Source organism: Lepisosteus oculatus, chromosome 12, assembly GCF_040954835.1.
Source record: "Lepisosteus oculatus isolate fLepOcu1 chromosome 12, fLepOcu1.hap2, whole genome shotgun sequence".
Lineage (NCBI taxonomy): Eukaryota > Metazoa > Chordata > Actinopteri > Semionotiformes > Lepisosteidae > Lepisosteus > Lepisosteus oculatus.
Genome location: NC_090707.1, coordinates 23475436 through 23495881, shown reverse-complemented (window position 1 = coordinate 23495881; position 20446 = coordinate 23475436). Strand labels below are relative to the sequence as shown.

General features: G+C 38.3%; 1 protein-coding gene across 8 annotated transcripts in view; it reads left to right on the top strand.

The window, feature by feature from the left end:
• The window catches only part of obsl1a (obscurin like cytoskeletal adaptor 1a), a 73840-nt gene that overhangs the window by 14095 nt on the left and 39299 nt on the right, over positions 1-20446 (top strand). For 7 of the 8 annotated variants that reach the window (XM_069197141.1, XM_069197147.1, XM_069197144.1 and 4 more), the window contains 7 exons: positions 12182-12451; positions 16187-16447; positions 17021-17326; positions 17935-18201; positions 18454-18729; positions 19059-19331; positions 19814-20086. In XM_069197141.1, coding sequence (XP_069053242.1) covers positions 12182-12451; positions 16187-16447; positions 17021-17326; positions 17935-18201; positions 18454-18729; positions 19059-19331; positions 19814-20086 — 1926 coding nt within the window. The remainder of the gene's footprint in view (positions 1-12181; positions 12452-16186; positions 16448-17020; positions 17327-17934; positions 18202-18453; positions 18730-19058; positions 19332-19813; positions 20087-20446) is intronic. The other variant, XM_069197143.1, reaches the window with a different exon arrangement.

Sequence of the window (20446 nt, the reverse complement as noted above, 5' to 3'; positions counted from 1 at the left end):
TCAGACATTATCCCAAAGTTGATTGGAATTTGCTCCATTGCAGCCCAAATAAAAAGTACAAAAACAACTAATACTGTATTACATGTACTGTACACATACACAGCACACATTGCACAAATCCACTTTTACCTTATTCATACTCTTATAAAGTAAAATCAATATGATTTTTTCATATTAAATTATGAAATGGCCATAACATTTTGCTGAAACCAACAGGAAAAGGCTTGTTTAAGCATAATTACTTAAGCCATAGTACATATATTTCTGCTATATTGATTTCACGTTCTCTAGTTTACAACTGTCTGGTACTGTATCATGGTGTCAGCTGCAAACAGTTTATTTCCTACCCATGACTTAATCTTGTTTATAGAACTCCCATATCATATAATTCATAGGTGGCATAAGTTGCAGTTCATGGTTTTAAGACTAAGCTTGTCTTTCAAATTAATTGCAAGCTCATCATTAAGAATGCATTCTTACACATGCAAAGTGGTTGTCTACTCTTAATTTTAAGAATTTCTTGCACACGCAGTGACAGAAAGTTAAGACGGTAACTTTCTATACGCAAATTTAATTCTGAGTATCCATGGGGAATTTTCTGTATTTTACCTTGTGCAACTCCCAGTGTTGAATATTCCTGAGTTCGAGAAGCATCTGTGAGATGTGAAGCATGCTGGCTCGAGAGTTCTGTTCAAGAGAGAGGAGAAAGAGAACAACCACACAGTCTGAACTTGTGTTTGCTCAGTCTGCTTCCTTTCCAAATAGACATGCCCACAGTTTCTCTAAGATTCTTAATTGTTCTGCATACATCATTGTATATTATTGCATTGGGCTTTTATGGTTATTAATATTTGATTATGCAATAAAACTCATTATTCAAATAATAATACATTATTTAAAATAGCTCCTAAGCTTACACCAGTGTATGTAAGTGATCTAAATCTGCGATAAGCGAAGAAGCTCATTTAGAAATTTACAAAATTATTTCGAAAATGTTGTTCCTCTTTATTCTGATGTTATTGATGTTTCTCTTTCTTCTGATGTTATATGATTATTGATTCAAAATCAATTTAATAGGATTTTAATAGGCTGAATCCTGACTTCAGTACCCCTAACTCTGATTTTTTCCCCTAAATACTTAAATTTACCAACCAGGAATTTACCTGCCATGAGGGTTTTAGGAATGTAACCCTCATGGGTGACAATGCCTTACTATACTATAGTACTAGTTCCAAAACTTATTTTTTTCCTTTGGATGACTTAAAAATTGTTGAAGGTAGTTTAAAACATTTACAAAATAATACAAAAAACATAGTGTGTAAAATATGATAGAAATTAAATGCATAATATACTTTTAGTCGGTTACATTTAGTCGCCAATGGTATAGGTGTACCTGTTTGCCTAAATGGAGCTTTACTGTATCAGGGGCTGTTAAAGTCTGCATCCTTCATAGGTTGGGCTTATGCCAGCATCACACTACATGACTTTTTCTAGGATTTTCAGTCGTAGCCTTCATTTACATAATCGTAAGAAAATCACAGTGAGTTGTAGAGAGTCGCAGCGTGCACCCGCTACCGTCAGTTGTGTATTGTGACACCTCCAGTGACTCAGTCATAGCGCTCTTAACAGCCCCTACGACTCTCTGCGACTCGCTACGATAAAATTAAACGTTTGATTTTCTCATAGCGAGTCACAAGTCGTAGGGGTAGACTCTTGTGTCTGTGACAGTCAACAGCCAATGTGCGCTCAACCTGAAGTACAATGCATACAATGCGGCTGCAAGGAAAGAAGGAAAGTGAGTGTTTTGGATTGTGGGGAGGAGAGGATCATCGAACTTTGGAGACACACAGATGTCTGTTCGATGTTTCGTGTTTGTCATTTCGTGCTTGTTTGTTAATTTTCGTGTGGTGCTCCTCCTCTTTTTCTGGTGTGCTCCACAAAATACCAAAATGGCGGATAAAATTAGGTGAAATTGTGGTACTTTCACGGCACAATGCAAGGTTTGGAACCATGATGAAAAGTCGTGAGGGAATCATGTAATTAGTCACCCCCTGCGATTCCTAGTTGTATAATTTGACACTCTCTAGGACAGAAAAGGCAGCGAGATTCAGCAACTGCAGTAAAATTTGACATTCTCTCCGACTAAGTTGTGTCGAGTCCTGTAGTGTGACGCCGGCTTTAAACTGCAGTACTTTGTCATTTTTGCAGCAAGGAATGAGAACCCCTTCTTAAACGGATAAGCGGTCTGCATATCTATGAGAACTTGTGTCACCTCATGTGCAAGTTCTGGATAATCATCTTTGCATCCAAAATGTAGTTCAATTTTTAGAATAAATGGTCTTGTACAAACATGCAAACTTGAAAATGCAGTTTAAATAACCATCTAAGCACTTGATAACCACCTTACCTTTGTGTAAAACAGAAGCTATGTATGTATACTACCCATTTCATTACACAACTACAAAGTTGCAGATTCATACATTGTCTTGTTTTAATTACATTCACTACTTTCATAGAAGAGTCTGAAACAGTCTTCATGACCTCCGGCATTTTCTTCACAGCCATTGCCTCTCCACTTATGCTACAGTGAATCCATTTCATGTTGGGAGCAACCTTGTGGCATCAAACTACCATACTGCTATGTTGCCCTGGCATTATTTAGACACTGTATAAACTACAACACAATGTTGCCAGTCAATACCAATTTCTTGAATGAACCCTTTCAGTCACTGAAAGGTAGTGCCCTGTGGTAGTTCTAGTATGCAGTGGCTGACCGAACAATAAGTCTTTGTGTGCTGTTCCTTCATATTTTTATCTACTTTATACAAGCAGATTGTCTTAGTCAGCAACTGTAGTTTCATCTAATTTCTTTTTTACACACAATATATGAGTGTTCTAGCCTTTATCTTCCAGTTTATTAATTCTGCATTTAACCTGAGTTTTTATAGAGAAGCACCATAACTAGCTGCTTTTCTAGCAATGAGTAATTGACATAAGATCTTCACCAATTGTGTGTGACTGGCACACATTGCATTGGTCATTAAATAATATTTTCCTCGCTTTATTGATCCTGTGAGGGAAATTGCAGTGCAACAGCAGCTTAACACACACAACACAGCCACAGTGTAACGAATTATATAATAATAGTACAATACATACAATACAATACAAGAGTCCGGACACACAAGAACAAGCTAGAACAGAACAGTACACAGAAAATCGTATCACACATATGAATATAAATATAGATGTAACTATAGATATAAATATAAATGTATTGCACAGGTCCCTGGCATATATTGCACAAAAGTGGTTGTAAACGGGAAAAAGAAAAAGAAAGAGAACAGATGTAGCAGTAGATGTGTATATGCGTTTAGTCCAGAAACAGGTCACTGTCGATGTTGCCTCTGCCAAGACGCAAGTTGGATGCGTTGTACAGTCTTATGGCATACGGCAAGAATGACCCCCTGTAGCGCTCCCTGTCACACCATGGATGAATCAGTCTATTGCTGAACTTGCTCTTCATTCCTGCAAGCCTGTCATAGAGGGGATGGGAGAAGTTGTCCATGATGGCCTCTAGTTTGGACATCATTCTCCTCTCAGCCACTACCTCCAAGGGGTCCAGGTCAAACCCAATGACAGAGCTTGCTCTCCTGATGAGCTTGTTCAGCCTTTTGGAATCTACTGCTCTAATCCCAGAGCCCCAGCACACCACTGCGTAGAAAATGGCACTCGCTACCACCGACTGATAGAACATGTGTAGCATCTTACTACACACATTGAAGGACCTGAGCCTCCTCAAGAAGTAAAGTCGGCTCTGTCCCTTCTTATAGATGGCCTCGATGTTCTTAAACCATTCCAGTCTATCGTCGATGTGCACTCCCAGGTACTTGTATGAGTCCACCATCTCCACGCCACTCCCATGGATGTAGACAGGAGTAGGTTTGACCTTTTTCCTCCTGAAATCTACCACCAGTTCCTTTGTCTTTGTAACATTCAGTTCCAAGTGGTTCACCTCACACCACTCCACAAAGCTGCTGACCAGTCCTCTGTACTCCTCCTCCTGCTCACCCTTGATACATCCCACAATTGCAGAGTCATCTGAGAACTTCTGCAGGTGGCATGACTTTGAGTTGTACTTAAAGTCCGAAGTATAGAGGGTGAAGAGGAATGGAGAAAGAACTGTCCCTTGAGGTGCCCCTGTGTTACTCACTATCTGTTCAGACACACAGTCCTGAAGTCTCACAGACTGTGGTCTGCCTGTCAGGTAGTCAGTGATCCATGAGGTCGTGGAGGCATAGACTTGCATCTCCTCCAGCTTCTCCTTAGAAATAAGGGCTGGATGGTATTGAAGGCACTGGAGAAGTCGAAAAACATGATCCTTACAGTGTTGCCAGCCCTGTCCAGGTGTGATTAGGCCCTTTGCAGCATGTAGATGATCGCATCCTCCACACCAACACTGGGCTGGTAGGCAAACTGTAGGGTGTCCAGTGATGAGCTGACCAGGGGTCTCAGGTGGGATAAGACCAGCCTCTCCAGTGTCTTCATGATGTGAGAAGTCAGTACAACTTGTCTGTAGTCATTGAGGACAGAGGGGCGCCCTTTCTTTGGTACCGGGACCAGGCATGATGTCTTCCAGAGTACCGGGACTCTCTCTAAGCGCAGGCTCAGGTTGAACAGTCGCTGGAGCACTCCGCTCAGCTGATCAGCATAGGCCCTCAGAACTCTGGGACAGATGTTATCTGGTCCTGTGGCTTTACCCTGGTGCAGCCTCTTCAGCTCCTTCTTCACCTGGTCAGCTGTGATGGTCAGCCTGGCCTGGGGGATGGTGCTCATAGTGCTTTCATTGCTGCAGGTGTTAATGGCGGAGGTGTTGGACAGTCGCAGCTGTGAAGGGTTAGGGAGCGTGTGGCTGTGGGGGGATGGGTGTTGCGCCACAGAGGACCCAGAATCAAACCTGTTAAAGAACTGGTTCAACTCGTTGGCCATCTCCAGGTTCCCCTCTGTTGCACCCCCAGCCTGTTTGAAGCCAGTAATCTCTCTCATGCTGCTCCATACATCTCTCACCCTATTCCTTTGCAGCTTGTCCTCTACCTTCCTCCTGTAGGCGTCCTTGCTCTCTCTTAACTTCTGCTTTAGCTCCATCTGTATACGCTTGACCTCTTCCTTGTCTCCCCTCCTAAAGGCTCTCTTCTTGTCATTCAGAAGAGCCTTCAAGTCGCTGGTGATCCAGGGTTTGGAGCAGTGTACGTCTTTGGTGGGGATGGTGTTGTCTACGCAGAAGTTAATGTAGTCAGTGACACAGTCCACCATGCTGTCTATGTCGTCCCCATGTGGTTCGCACAGCACATCCCAGTCGGTGGCCTCCAAAGCACCACGTAGATCCTCCATAGCTTCCTGAGACCATCTCCTCACAGTCCTCATGGTCATTTAAACCCTAATTATGATATTTTTCTCAAAATCAGTTAATGCATCCCAGAGTTCTAATGCAGCCCTTTCTTTTTGGCAGGTAATAAAAGGAAATAATTATTTCCTCAGATAAATACAGCCCTCAGAGACAGCTGTAATGCTAGTGATCAGAGATAGCTGCTACATTCCATTTTACAAAAAGTACTCAGAATTGCTGATGCACTGGATCTGTATGGCAGACCCCATTCACACTGCCCTGCTGCTTTTTCCACTGGAGCATGAGAGAGTGAATTATAAATCCAGCCATTCAAAATGAGGAAGGTATGCTGTGTTAAAATGAGGTGGACGTTGCGCAACATACCATCTCATGCTGCAAAATACCGCATGTTTATTTTAATAGGATAATAGTACCTTGTAAAACCACCAGGTGGAGCTAATAAAGCTTAACGTCTCATGTACAGCATTTGAGCTGTCGCCAGAAAACGTCCAGTTTCGAATCCCGGTCACTTCCAAGGGACAATCTTTTTCCAATTAAGAATTTAAGTTGCATACTGTTTAGACTTTTAATCATTTTAAAATGTGTATTACAGCATGTTAAACATTAAACATTAAAAAGTCAGTATATTTTATATAAGCAAGACTGCTCAGTTGAACAAAAGTACACAACCTTCCACCTCCATCATAAACAATTTAATTATGCATAAATATTTTATGCATCAAAGTCTTTAACTTGGTAACTTAGAGTTGGTTCTGGTTTGAACATGTTTGTTCTAACATTATAAAGCTTTTATTGTGTACTTTCCTAAAAAGTGATACTATTATATCCTTTTCTAACAATATGTAATAATAACACCACTTGCTGTTATTGTAAAAAGAAAAATGTTATAGTGATTTAACATCACTTGATAGTTATATGAATATGGAATCATGTAACTAAGCAGCTAAAATATCACAGGTGGACAGTTCGGAAACATTTTGACATCTGTTTTTTTTTAAAAAACTTTTATTGTCCTTGTAGTGGTAATAGACAAAGCACTGCCCCCAATGGTTCAAAGCGAGATCAGAGAATTACTTTTGGTTTGTTTCTTATATAGTGAATATATAAAAATAGTCCACTATTATAGCTTGTTGTTGGCTCTGGCATGAATTTGTGTATCTGGGTAATTTAAGTGATGGTTTTGTGATTAAGGATTTCTTTGAGAAATTAAGTTGAACAAAGGAGGGAAGAAGGTTTAGTTTTACAATTGCCACTCCGAGATTCTGACTGATTTGATTCCCCTTATTAAGCTGAAATGGATAAAGAAATCATGCAGTAGTTATATGTATTGGAAGAAGCTCTGTTTTATCAACAGACACTCCGACTCAGACCTATGTTGTACAGTGATACAAACATGGTTAATGTCATCCACATTAAACAATGTGCTTATCTCGCAAATCCTGCTAAACTAGAAGCATTGCAGAAGGTGATAAACTGTACAATATTTACTGGAGTGCAGTTGAGTTGAAAGAAGGAAGTCTGTGAAGCCCCTCTGTTTATTGGTACCAAACATTGACGAGACGTCAAGGTTCTGTACAGATTACTGGCAGAATTTCTCTGTAAACTGAAGAGTTATAGAGGAAACACGTTGTGTATCACCCCTTTTTACACTTGTAAGAACATTCCAATGTTAATGCGATACGGAAGATATTAATAACCTTTTAAATCTCAAGCTGTTAACTCTACTTCACACATGCATGTCAAGATCAGTTTTAAAAAAATCAAACCTTTGATTGGATGAGAATGATTGTTTCGCAAGAATGCGAAATTTGACAATTTGTTACAGTTACCATCAGGAGAAAAAAAAGTTTATTTTTATTTATTTGTGGCTCCTGCAGTTGAATCCTTTGCAATGGCTGGATAGTTAACACTTTCCAATTGCTTTGTCAGTCTGTCCATGTGGGGGAGGGAGGAGCTCTCCTTGATGGCTGACACTTAAGTTAAAAATTAACAAAAACGCCAATGTAAACGTCATATTTACAATTTGTTGAAAATAAAAATGGTTGTAAAGTTCTCTAAAGCTCTTTCAGTCAAGAATGAGAATTCACGTAGGGAGCTGTGTAAGCATGCGTAGGCTGGAAAGATCAGCTAAAGAGGAAGGAAAACACTTTCAGTGAAAACAATGTTTCAGGTGTGAGGAATACAGAGCCCCAATTCAATTGCAGCCTAAACGTTTCCCCACACACCCTGCCCCCTGCGATTGGATTATACACAAACAAAACACTAAAAGCTTTACAGTAGATGGTCGCAGATATAGGGGTACGTAATTCTGGCTTTATGAACTCACACCTGGGATTCATTCAAAATAAGTTTTTTTTTAAAATTGAACCAGCTACTAGATCTTGTTTATATAAAAGTTATACAGTATCACTGGGCAGAGTGATGGAGAGTGAAATAAATGACAAGCACTTCGAGGTTTTTCCCTTCCCTCTGGTGCGAGATGATAATGCGCTGACTGGCATGAAACACCCCCCCCCCCCCATTTTTAATCATTTTGTGTCTGAATCAAAGCGGGTGAGAGAGAGTAGGAAGAGACACAGAAAATGTGTATCCTGTCTTCATTTCAAATTATATTTCACCTTCATTTTGTGTACTTTATAAATTTGTATTTTACTTATTTTCTGATAGTCAGATTCAACATATATTTGAACAACTTCTTGTAAATTAATGTATTTACAAGATGTGGAAGAAGTGCAACAAATGATTACATTGCAAAATGTGTTTAAAATTTTTAATTAAGAAGTAAAAATAACTTTCAATTTACACAAAGACTCTAAGCTGATCGTGTGGAAGAAAACCCACCTGTTTTTCGTGCATAAAAAGTGTTTTAATTGATTTATATATATAAAGTCTTTTTGTGTTAATTTAAGTGTCCTTTTTTCAGTTGGATTGCATGATTAGCATGAAACAACTCGGGATTATTGTTATGTATATTCTCTATTATTATCGAATCCCTTAACTCGTTCATTTGTGATTATTTTGGAAATATTTTGACACGTTCCTTTTAGCCACATTGCTGTCGGTACTGTTGCAATAGACAATGAAACATTCTGAGTTTGTTATGTTGGGCGCTCTGAATGAGTTAAGCTTTGATGCAGTATACAGCTATACTGTAGTGGCTTTAAAACTATACAACATCGCGCTGTTTGCATGTGGCACGTCTTTGTTCAAGTTTTAAAACTACAGTATGGAAAAACAAGTGTTAAGAAAAAATGGGACATTTGATTGCTGGTTGCCTTATGTTAAACAGTAACAATGACAACAGTGCATGCTCCTGAAAATTCCTTCCCATCACCCAGAACTGGCAGAACTGTCTATTCTACATAACATTACACAGCGGGGTGTTAACACTCCTAGCCTTTGTGAGAAGTATGGAGCTGCGTTACATAAAGTGGCTGCAATGGAATATACTAGTAGGTAAAAGTTAATTCCAAGCTGGAAAGAAAAGTCTCATAATGTCCCCTCTATAAATCGTCTAAGTCATTTATTATTAATATCTTCCGTATTGCAGTAAAATTGGAACATTTTTTACATGTGAAAATCCACCTATTTTCTAACTGCTTTATCCAGGACAAGTAACAGTTTCACCAATACTATTTGGTAAGATTTTTAAGATTTTGACAGACTTCAGAATGCTTCAACTGATGCTTAAAAATGTAACAATGCGTACAGTGGTAAGAGCACAGAACATCTTTCTGCCTGTGAAAAGATTTGCATATGTAGTTTATTCTTATCTGTGTGAAAACAGGAAATACACTGGGAGTTTCAGAAATTAAACAATGGTCTGGAACACCCTGTCTCGAAAATAGACATTTAATAAATTGAAGGTTGTGAAAACAGTGACAAATCACCCCGAAGAAAATACAATTTTAAAATACAAGTAGTTTTAAATTATTAGTTGTTATTAATAAATCACTTAACTTCGAACATGTTGTAATATTTATAAATACCCATAAATTCAATACAGTTTCCATAATATTTACTTTTTTAGTTTTTCAAAGAAAATGTTTCCTCCAGCATGCACGTCACATGCCAAAGCCATTATACCACCGCGGTGCTTGACAAGTTAAACTATAACTGAAAGGGGCAGGCAAAAAGTTTCCAAGTAATTGCGGGTGAATGAATCAAATTGATGTAGATGTTTACAAAGAAAGTGAACTACGGTAATAATTTCAGCTATATGAAAATAAATAAATCCCTAAATATCATTATTAATTCCTTTAGATATGCAATTCCATATTATATTCCCTATTAATGAAATTCTAAAAAGAATGCTTTTTTTACTGCGATAAGGAGCACAAGTATTCATAGAAAAGGTTAAAACATTATAACTTTTTATAAAGTATATAAACTTAATATAGTGAAAATGAACACGTAAAACCTTTCCCAAAATAACCACAGTAAGTAACCGAATGAAAGACTTTGATGCTTAAAAGGTTTATGAAGAAAGTGGAATACTGGTGTGTATTTTTTATTTAAACTACCAATACCAGCCATATACAGCTTACATAATATGTTTATATTCCTAAATTAATATCATTTATGATGTTCAGAGACATTATGCTCCTGTTATTTTTGTGCTCGGCTACCAAAATTTACTTTTAGTTGTAAAATTCCATATTAATTTTCAATATTAAGCAGATTTTAACACGCACAGTAAAGAGATCAAATGAAGCAATTGTTTCACTAACAACCAATGCGCCACGAGTGCCGCCTGTCGGTCATTTTGGCCAGCCAATCACGTACTGCGGTATAACGCGCTGATCTGCAGATAATTTTGCACAATATGGGATTTTACCGCGCATTTTGAATGGCTGCATCTGTAATTTACTTGAGTCAATAATCTTATCTAGTCTTGCTTTTTCAGTCATTCACATTGTTTACTGTCCGGGATTGACTATATGCTCCTGAATGCAAATGGTTATTTTATATCGATATAATCCATATAGCCCTTACAATAAAATTATTAATAAATCAAAAATGAGTATCAGTAGCAAACATTTTTTCTTTGATGAAGCTACCACATTAATATGCCTAAAATGTCTGTAATGTGTCATGAAAAAGTATAATGAAGATTTATGGAAAATTAATCCTCACTTGGTGACATTCTTTATTTAATACAGTTTCTTTTGCTGTTCTTGCATTACCAAAGTCATATGTTGTATGTAGCCAGTGAATTACTGATGTTAAAATCTGCAGCTGTTCTTGATATCATTATTTTGTGCTCCAGGGCCCACATTTCCTTTCCAAAAATTGCCGCACATTAACTTTCTACTATGCACTTTAACACAAATTTTAAATTAAATTTAAAGTAAAAATGTATACATACATTATATATTTTAGTTGCATCTTCATCTTTGCATCTTCAAACTTATATAATTGCTAAGATTGAGAGCAAACCTCCTTTAAAGTATTTTAAAATGTATTTCTATATAAAATAGAAAATGTATTTACTTGCAATCTGTAGATATTCAGGATTAAAAATTTCATTGAATCTCATTGAACATGTAAAGATATCTATAGAAAGTCTATAGCTATTGTAAGTTTTTTAATGGAATATATTTTTAGGACAATACAGGTGCTGTGTGCTTGACTTCAGTGGTGGACAGCAAGCACAGGGTACTTTTAAAAGAAATTTAAAGTACTACCTTTAAATATGTTTTAACCTGAAAGATATTAACTAAATTAACTAAATGTCTTTACTTTGGGATTGCCTACAGTATGTTGTTTTCATTATCAGACATCGATGAGAAAAAATGTTCTCATCATGAAAAAGTCTGCCAATTTTTGTCCCTACAAAATGTTATTAATCACTGCACTGCAATACTAATTGATCTATTCCAAACCTTTGTAGCAAAGATTTTATTAGGGAATTTCTGTCGTTATCTAACTACTATACATATAATTTACTAAATCTTTCATTTAGTTGACCCACTTTTCATTTCCCTGTGGTTTTCATATAGAGACCCTTCTAGTTAATGCAGTTGCTGGCTGCCAGAGGGGTTAGAGGCTCTACATTTTGAGTGGGTGAATCAGATGCTGGATTGCATCAGGGTTTTGGACATGGACAGTGTGATTATTAAATTAATATTATTAAGTAATATTATATATGACAATTAAAAGTTCTCTTTCTCTACTTTCACTTGGAAAGTAAGACATCTACACTTTTCTGTAGTATTTTGTGGTGATTTGTGTTGCGTTTGATGTTTAATGTACAGTATATTGAGGAAAGACTGTGTGGGTTAAATTTAGTCTTTGTGGTTTGTAGATTGGGGGTTGACTGTAATACTGTCTAGAGAGCTTGCCTTCATGAACTAATCCTTGACTTTTGTCCCTTCATTAAAAAAATATTATGTGACCATCAACTCAAAAAGTGAATGAAACACTTTCAAAACTAATATTAAGTAAATCGTAAGTAAGAACAGTAGTTTTATACAACAGTTATGTGTAGTAAAAAAGTAGAATGAGACTTGAGATGTTTGGGAGTTTGTTTTCTTACCATGACAATTGCATCATAACTGCAAAAGCTAACAAAGACTTCAATCAGTAATAGAACTGTGAATTCACAGTTAAACAAACACTGTTTAATTCAAACAAGGAAATATGTTTCTTCTGTTCTTTTGTACTGAATACTTCAAAAATTGTGACAGTAGGCTTAATGTGGTTAACTTGGGATGGTGTTTGGGGATCCTCATTTAATTCTCCTTCTTGACCTATTTTTTTTCCCACTGTTAGAGCCACCTGTACGGTTCAAGCAGCCTCTCAGTGATTTGGAGGTGTGGGAGAGAGATCTAGCTGTGCTAGAATGTGAAGTGCCTGAGGACTCAGTACCAACAACTTGGTACCTAGAGGACCGACGCCTGCAGCCAGGGGCCAAGTATGGCATGGAGGAATGGGGAACAATGCGCCGCCTCACTATCCGTGATGTTGGTGCTGATGATGATGGCATCTATCTCTGTGAGATGGCAGATGGAGGAAGGAGCATTGCTGAGGTGTCCGTCCGAGGTAAGAAGACTGCTGCACACACACAACTCTTGTGAGGTCTTACTTAAATGCAGTATAACTGCTGATGGTGCAGAATAGCCATTTCTAAGGACATTTTATACTTCAACAGACAACAGGTGAAAGAGAGGCAAATCTGACTTTATCATTAGCCTTACTCCACAGAATATATTGTGATTAGTTAAATATTTAAATTTTTTGGTAAAAGAACAAGTGGGAGGAAATGCTAGTATCACCAGTGATTCAAAAATTAAATAACCCCCAACCCCCCAAACAGCTCAACACTTGCCTGAATTACAGTAGCTGACTTTTTCCAAGACCCCCCAAATGATGATGCACAACTGAACGGGTGCTGCTCGGTCTTGGTAGTTTGGTGGCACCAAGGACACCTGCAGTTTGAACAACAATGACCCCTGAAACCTGCTGGGCTCCTGCAAGCTTTTGGAGAGATATTCATTGCTCTAGCAATTGATAGTAACCTTGCAGTAAGGCACAGCATAGGTTGCATACTTAAAAATGTTAATTGTTCTGACAAATGGGTATGTCACAAGAGTGGGAGAATATGCACTGGTGCATATAAAATGATTAACAGATTATTTCAAAAAGGGAAGGTATAAAATAAAAAAGACACTGACTATCCAGAAAAAATGGTATCATTGTATGAAACAGAGCAGCAGGATCTGGAGGATTAACAGTGGATTAGCCAACTCCAGGACCAAGAGAAATGTTTTATACTTCTTACGAGGTTGTTAAAAAAAGCAACATCAGCTGTAGGCAAGCTGTTATTTCTCTTTAAAAGAAGTCTACAATTGGCAAAGGTTTTCAACTCTGAATCAGTAGTAGGGGGTTAAGTCTCAAGGTGAGAAAACACATCAGTTAAACTGCACTCTTGAGTAAAAGACTGGAAGACTGCCAAGGTTTTATAAGGAGAGAACTAGTTACTGATTGGCACTGTGTCAGGGCCATTAAATATCACTGGTCTAATATTTGTTCCTGGCCAAACAGGATCAGCTGGCGAGTTTAGGACTTGGATAGGGCTGGACTTCAAGATAGAGTCCATGTTCACTGTCCAGGTTAGATCATTAGAAATGTTAATTCCCAAAATCCTAAAGCTGATGACTGTTTCCACTTCCATTCCATCAATACTGAGTGGGCTGTGAGTGTGCGGCCTGTGTCTCAAAAATTCCACAATTAGCTCTTTTTTATTCACTTTGAAGTCCATGTTAGTGCTATGACGCCACCTCCGCAGCTGTACAACTTCATCCCAGTAAGTGGACTCGTCATCATCACTGATAAGGCCTATAATAGTGGTGTCATCTGCAAATTTAATGATGTGGTGGTTGCTGTGTCTTGCTGTGCAGTCATGAGTGAATAGAGTACAACTTTGGATTCAGACAGCTGCCTTGTGGGGTGCCAGTGCTCAGGGTGAGTGGTGTTGATGTTTTATCACCTATCTGCACCACCTGTGGTCTCTCAATTAGGAAGTCCAGCAACCAGTTGCAGACAGAGTTGCACAGTCCTAGTCCCCTGAGCTTTGTCACCAATTGGCTGGGTATGGTGGAATTGAATGCTGAACTGTAGTCCACAAACAGCATTATCACATATGAGTTCTTAGTGTCCAGGTGTTCCAAGGCTGTATGGACAGCTAGGAAGACAGCATCATCCACTGATCTGTTGTTCTGGTAGGTGAACTGCAAGGGGTCCAGGGACTCTGTGATGGAGGAGTTGGTGTGTGACAACACCAGCTTCTCCAGGCATTTCATCACCAAGGTTGTTAATGAACCTGGAGCGGATCAGAAAACCCTGCACTGGGACTGTAACAACACTGTAACAATTCTGGAACTCTATCCCCAAGGATATCAGAGAGTCGCCTTCTCTTAACTCCTTCAGATCCACACTCAAAACTTCTTCTTTCGAAAACGCTTTACTTATTTGGTTCTGTTCTTTACCCCTCTCTCCTACTGTATGCAGTTTCTCCATCTTCTATGTCCACTTATTGTGTAATTTGCATATCTTGTGTATTTTTTATTGTTGTTGTCAATCTGTAAAGCGCTTTGAGAAGCTACCTTTAAAGGCCCTATATAAAATAAAGTTTATTATATTGTTAGAAATTGGGGGATACCAAAATGGTAAAAATTGGGATCTGCAGCCATATAACCCTGCAACTCACAACTGGCAACCCACTGAAGCTAAGCAGGTGTGATCCTGGTCAGTACCTGGATGGGAGACCTCCTGGGAAAAACTAAGGTTGCTGCTGGAAGAGGTGTTAGTGGGGCCAGCAGGGGGTGCACACCCTGTGGTCCATGTGGGTCCTAATGCCCCAGTATAGTGACGGGGACACTATACTGTAAACAGACGCCTTCCTTCTGATGAGACGTAAAACCGAGGTCTGTGGTCATTATAAATTCCCGGGGCGTTTCTCGAAAAGAGTAGGGGTGTAACCCTGGCGTCCTGGCCAAATTTCCCCATTGGCCTTTACCAATCATGGCCTCCTAATAATCCCTATCTATGAATTGGCTACATTACTCTGCTCTCCTCCCGACTGATAACTGATGTGTGGTGAGCATTCTGGCGCACTATGGCTGTCGTCGCATCATCCAGGTGGATGCTGCACATTGGTGGTGGTGGAGGGGAGTCCCCATTACCTGTAAAGCGCTTTGAGTGGAGTGTCCAGAAAAGCGCTATATAAGTGTAAGCAATTATTATTATTATCTGACCGACTTAGTCAATAAGTGTCAATACTTGAAATAATTATTAAGAAACCACAACTTGTAAGTAATTTCTTTAGAATATACGTGAGTAGTTGGTATAATTAAAGGCATGTGGATTCTTTGTTCTCTGGAGAAGCTTTGTTAAAATGAGTAATAATCCCAGCACACTTAAAAAAATGAATATTTATTACAATGACAAGACACAAGCTTCATCACACACAACAAAACATACAACACAGAAGTTACTCTATGTACAGTATTTACAAACAAGGCATTTCAGAGGCCTAACATTCAGGTCACCCAGAAAAACCCCAGATTGCTACTACGCATTAAAGCTGCTTTCTAACTAAATACAGTGCAACCTGCAGTTAAATCTCTCTCTGCACCCTGGATGCCACAAAATAAATGGGAGCCTATATCCCTATCCATAAAAGTGAACCCAAAGCAGGAAAGACATTTCAAATTGAGGTACTGTATATTTTACCCAGTTTTACCCAAGTTTCCTAAATAAACAGAATAGTATGCTCTCTCTAGCAAGGTTCAGATCCTTAGCTCCAGTCAGGTTGGGTTTGGATGATTACCAAGTAGGGGCTCTCATCTGACACAAACTACAACTCCTCCTGAATCTTGTCTCTCCTCTCCTTGTTCCCTGCTTCTTCTTTCTTCCTCTTCTTCCTTGTCTCTGTGATCTTAATGTGATTTTATATTGTGTATTTCTATACTGCTGCTTGAAAATCATTAACCCACAACTTACCTAGGTATACTCAAGTACAGTTTTCAATTGTTTTTGCTGAAAGGACCCCCCAGACCTTAGCAAACATCCTTTCAGCTTTGAAGCTAGAAGTGTTTACTCTGCCAAGTGTCACAAACTAAAATCCAACAGATGATCATCGGTCACCTTAAACTTAAACAATATTATATTATTTTCAGTCTGAGATAGACCAAAATTAGTTATTGTGAAAAACTCAATTCAAGCTTAAGATCAACCATTGCATTCTTTCTTCAAAATGTTCCTTGCTTTCTACAGGCACCATTGTACGTAAACTACCCCGAAAAGTGGATGTATTGGAAGAAGAGAATGCTGCATTCTGTGTAGAGGTTGAAGAGGAAGAAATGGACATTCACTGGTACAAAGATGGCATAGAGCTCCGAGAAACCCACAAGACCATCATAAAGTCTTTTGGCAAAACTCACATACTTGTCTTTGTTAATGCATCTCCCGAAGATTCTGGAGTTGTCACTTTTTTAGTTGGGAGATCCAAGACGTCATCACAACTTAGGGTCAGAGGTTAGTAATTAATAATAATTTCATTCTCAATAGTAGCAGGCGGTCTGATGGGTGTTTATGAGTCCAATTATTTGCATGGCAGCAACAACCCATCAGATTTGTTACAGAAAAATAAAGAAAAACACTGATGTTTTTATTTTTTATTTGTCTGTAACCGAGGTTTGATATGAAAAATGGAGTTTTTATCACAATAAGATACAAATATTAGTCTTCAAATGACTTCACATTAAGTTGTGCTTAAGAAAACAATGTAATTCATATAGCAGAAATTAAAGTTACATACAATAACTACAGATATCACTTTTTGGTCTAAATGTGTACTGTATCTGCCTGAAATATATGTGAAATATGTGTATCTGCTGAAAATCGAAATCAAATGAAAAGTCCCTGTGATTTAAATTTAAAAGAAAATGAAGATAATTGAGGTTGTTGAACATAATCAGTATTTGATAATACCAGAAAAAAAATTGATTTCACCATGATTCAGTATTTTAATTTATAGAACAAGAGTGTTCAATATAATATGTAAAGAATGTTTTGTGCGTAATACACACAAGTTCTTCCTTCCTTCAGCTGCCCGACACAGCCCTCCCAGCTCCCCTGTGGGTGTACAGATGAATACAGAGCGTGCCAACGCAGCACTCCTCTCCTGGGTTTCAGCTCATGACTCGCGCAAGAACCCCCCCTCTGGCTATGTGCTGGAGAGGCAGGAGCTGAGCTCTCCAGAATGGCTGCAGTGTCTCACCACAGATTCAGCCACTGCAGTAGAGATCCTGGGGGACAGTGTACCCTGTGAGGCAGACTATCGATTCCGTATTTGCAGCGTCAACAAATACGGTAGGAGTGGCCATGTGGAGTTCCCAGGATCTGTCCATCTTGGTAAGCCCTTTGATGAAATTTGACTCTGGACTTGTGGGTCTAATAAGTGAAATCTGTAGAAAAATATTCATAAAGACTTGCTGAGTATCAGAGCTTGAAGTGCAACAAGCACTGACTAACCCTATTTACAAACCTTTAGTAGCACTAAGCATACTATTCCTATCCAACATTCCATGAAAGTAAACCTCTGTACCTCCTACATAGCTGTAGTATTGAAGAACATTTGTCTGATATGTTATAGGTAACTCCTGCAGACAAACTGATGAGCAGTGTCCCTGCATCTGGAATCTAAAATGCTGTAAAATGTTTTTCTTTGTTATCTTTCATGTACTGGAAAATACACCATAAGACACCCAAAGATTAACCTTATCTCACTTATACAGTAAATGTTATGTTCTTGCAATGAAGTACAACTAAAAATACAGAAAACAATATAGATTTGTTGTAGATGTGCAATTAAAAAAACATGCAATAGATGAAGAATGAAGAAAAGTCTGAGATCAGACGACAGGGTAGATCTGCTGAATATATTTATGTTTTCCATAATTTTCCAGTAGCTGAACGAATATGGTAATTAATGAAGTTTCTAATGAATGATCTACCCACAGTCCCTGTGGCTCGAATACAAACCCCACTACAGGATGCATTAGTAATGGAGGGCCAGGATGCAGAGTTTTCCATTGAGCTTTCAGCCTGTGTGGTTGGGACCTGGTTTTTGAATGGCACTCAAATCCAAGAGGGTGAAAGGTTCTCCATGCATCAGTCTCGCACACACCATTCCCTGTGCATCAGGTGTGCTCAGAACACTGACAACCGGACTGAGATCACTTTCATTGCCTATGGCGTGAGAGATTCAGCAGCACTCTACATTCAAGGTACAGTAGGTTTTTTCTGCATTGGCTTTAGACCAGAAGTGGGTGTGTAAAACACCAATAGCACACTAAAAAGATTTTATTTTACTTACTATTCCATTTTATTTTTTTACATGCAAAAGAAACAGGAAAGTAATATCTTGAGAAAAAATAATTAGGAAAAGTGCTAGAGTACAATGAACTGTATAAACATCTCAGATTTGTTTTGCCACAGATATGTATGTTAGAAAATAAATTATATTTTTGATATTTCAGCTCCACAGGTGAAATTTTTACCCCTCCCAGAGATGGATTGCAAAAAAACTGTTGAAGCAGGCAGCCCACTTGTGCTTTACTGTGAGCTTTCAGACCCTACTGCTATGGTTCACTGGTACAAAGATGGAGTAGAACTACACACAATAGAAGGTCTGCACATACAATCAGAAGGAACCATGAGGCGGCTTGTGATCCAATCAGCGGAGTTCACCCATTCTGGAGTTTATAGTTGTGATGCCATTGATGATGTCATGAGATTTCATGTGGAAGTTAAAGGTGAGTTGAACCCAGACTGCAATGATTTGATTCCCATCAGGATTACTAACTTAATGATGGATATGAGCTCTTAATTATAAAGATGTATAAATGTTTATGATAAATTAAAAGAATAGACAGCTATCTCTCAGACAAGGCATTCGAATTTCATCACGCTGTAAGAAAATCTCTTATGATAGTGATTTGTTCACTCTTTCTTAATAGATATCTTTGTTACCCTTAAAGTTAAAATGAAGATAATGAAACTATGATCCAGTGACACATGTCAGAAAAAATACAAGTTGTATAAGGTGCTGGTATCTTAAACTAACAAATCAAAACACCTGTAGCTCCACCAGTGAGATTCAGAGCTCTACCTGAGGCTGAGAGGATCAAATCCATTGAAGCAGGCTGCCCTATTGCACTGCAGTGCGAGCTCTCAGACCCCAATGCCCAGGTCTGCTGGTACAAAGATGGAGTAAAACTCCCACACAGTGGCATAGACATCCAATCAGAGGGCAACGTGAGGAGACTGGTCATCCAATCAGCTGATTTGCACCACTCTGGGGTATACAGATGTGAAACAGATAATGATGCCATCCATTTCAAAATGGACATTAAAGGTGACTTATGTTTATTTTTAGTAATATTGGATTTTATATTAGTGCTGTGTGTCTTTCATGCAATCTACTGTAAATCTAGTGAATATGCTAAAACTTGTACTGTGAAAAAGCTGCTTTTAATGACAAGTAATTGGGAATATACTGGAGTAAAAAAGAGAAAGGATGTTGAAGTATAGAGTATTATTTGAGAGAAGGATATTCTATTGATCATGAAGGGATTTTGACATTCTGAATGAACATACAGTATACTGTATATTTCATTTGGTCTCTACATAGTTGGATAGTAATGTTATCCAGCCCAGTTGACAGTGAGCCTTTGGGTGGACAAAGATAGTGGTTTACACTAAGCTAGATTTTGCAATGATTTCTTTACCTCTTTGTTGTGAGATGGAAAAATGGGTGCTGGTGATGTGCTCCAATACAGCAATACCATTTAAAGTGATAATATCATTCTTTCTTTAAATTAATTAAAACACCTGTAGCTCCACCAATGATCACAGCTCTTCCTGAGTCTGAGAGGAATAGGTCCACTGAAGCAGGCTGCCCCATTGTGCTGCACTGTGAGGTTTCAGACCCCACTGCCCAGGTCTGCTGGTACAAGGATGGAACAAAGCTTCTCCCACAGAGTGGCATAGACATCCAATCAGAGGACACCACAAGGAGAATAATTATCCAATCAGCAGAGCTTGCCCACTCTGGGTTGTACAGCTGTGACGCTGTTGATGATGTCATACAATACATGGTGGATGTTAAAGGTGATTTAAATATAATTACCAATTAATTTAACATCACATATGTATGATAAATACTATCACCTTAACAATAACACATCAACATCAGAGAATTCAGTCAGTTAGACGTCTTCTTTAAGGTTTTATATATAACAAATATCAATATGAAATATGTAATTATATATTAAATATATACAATTTATTTAAAGCACTGTGAATTGTTTTCATCTCAAAAATCATATTCAACCTTGAAAAAGCTGAGAAATTATGACATACAATCATGTAGAATAGAGGTTTCTAAACCTTGTATAGAAGGGCAAGTGTCTCTGCTGGATTAATTCCATCTCAGTTCTTAACAAACTAAATCATCCCGTTTTGTCTTAA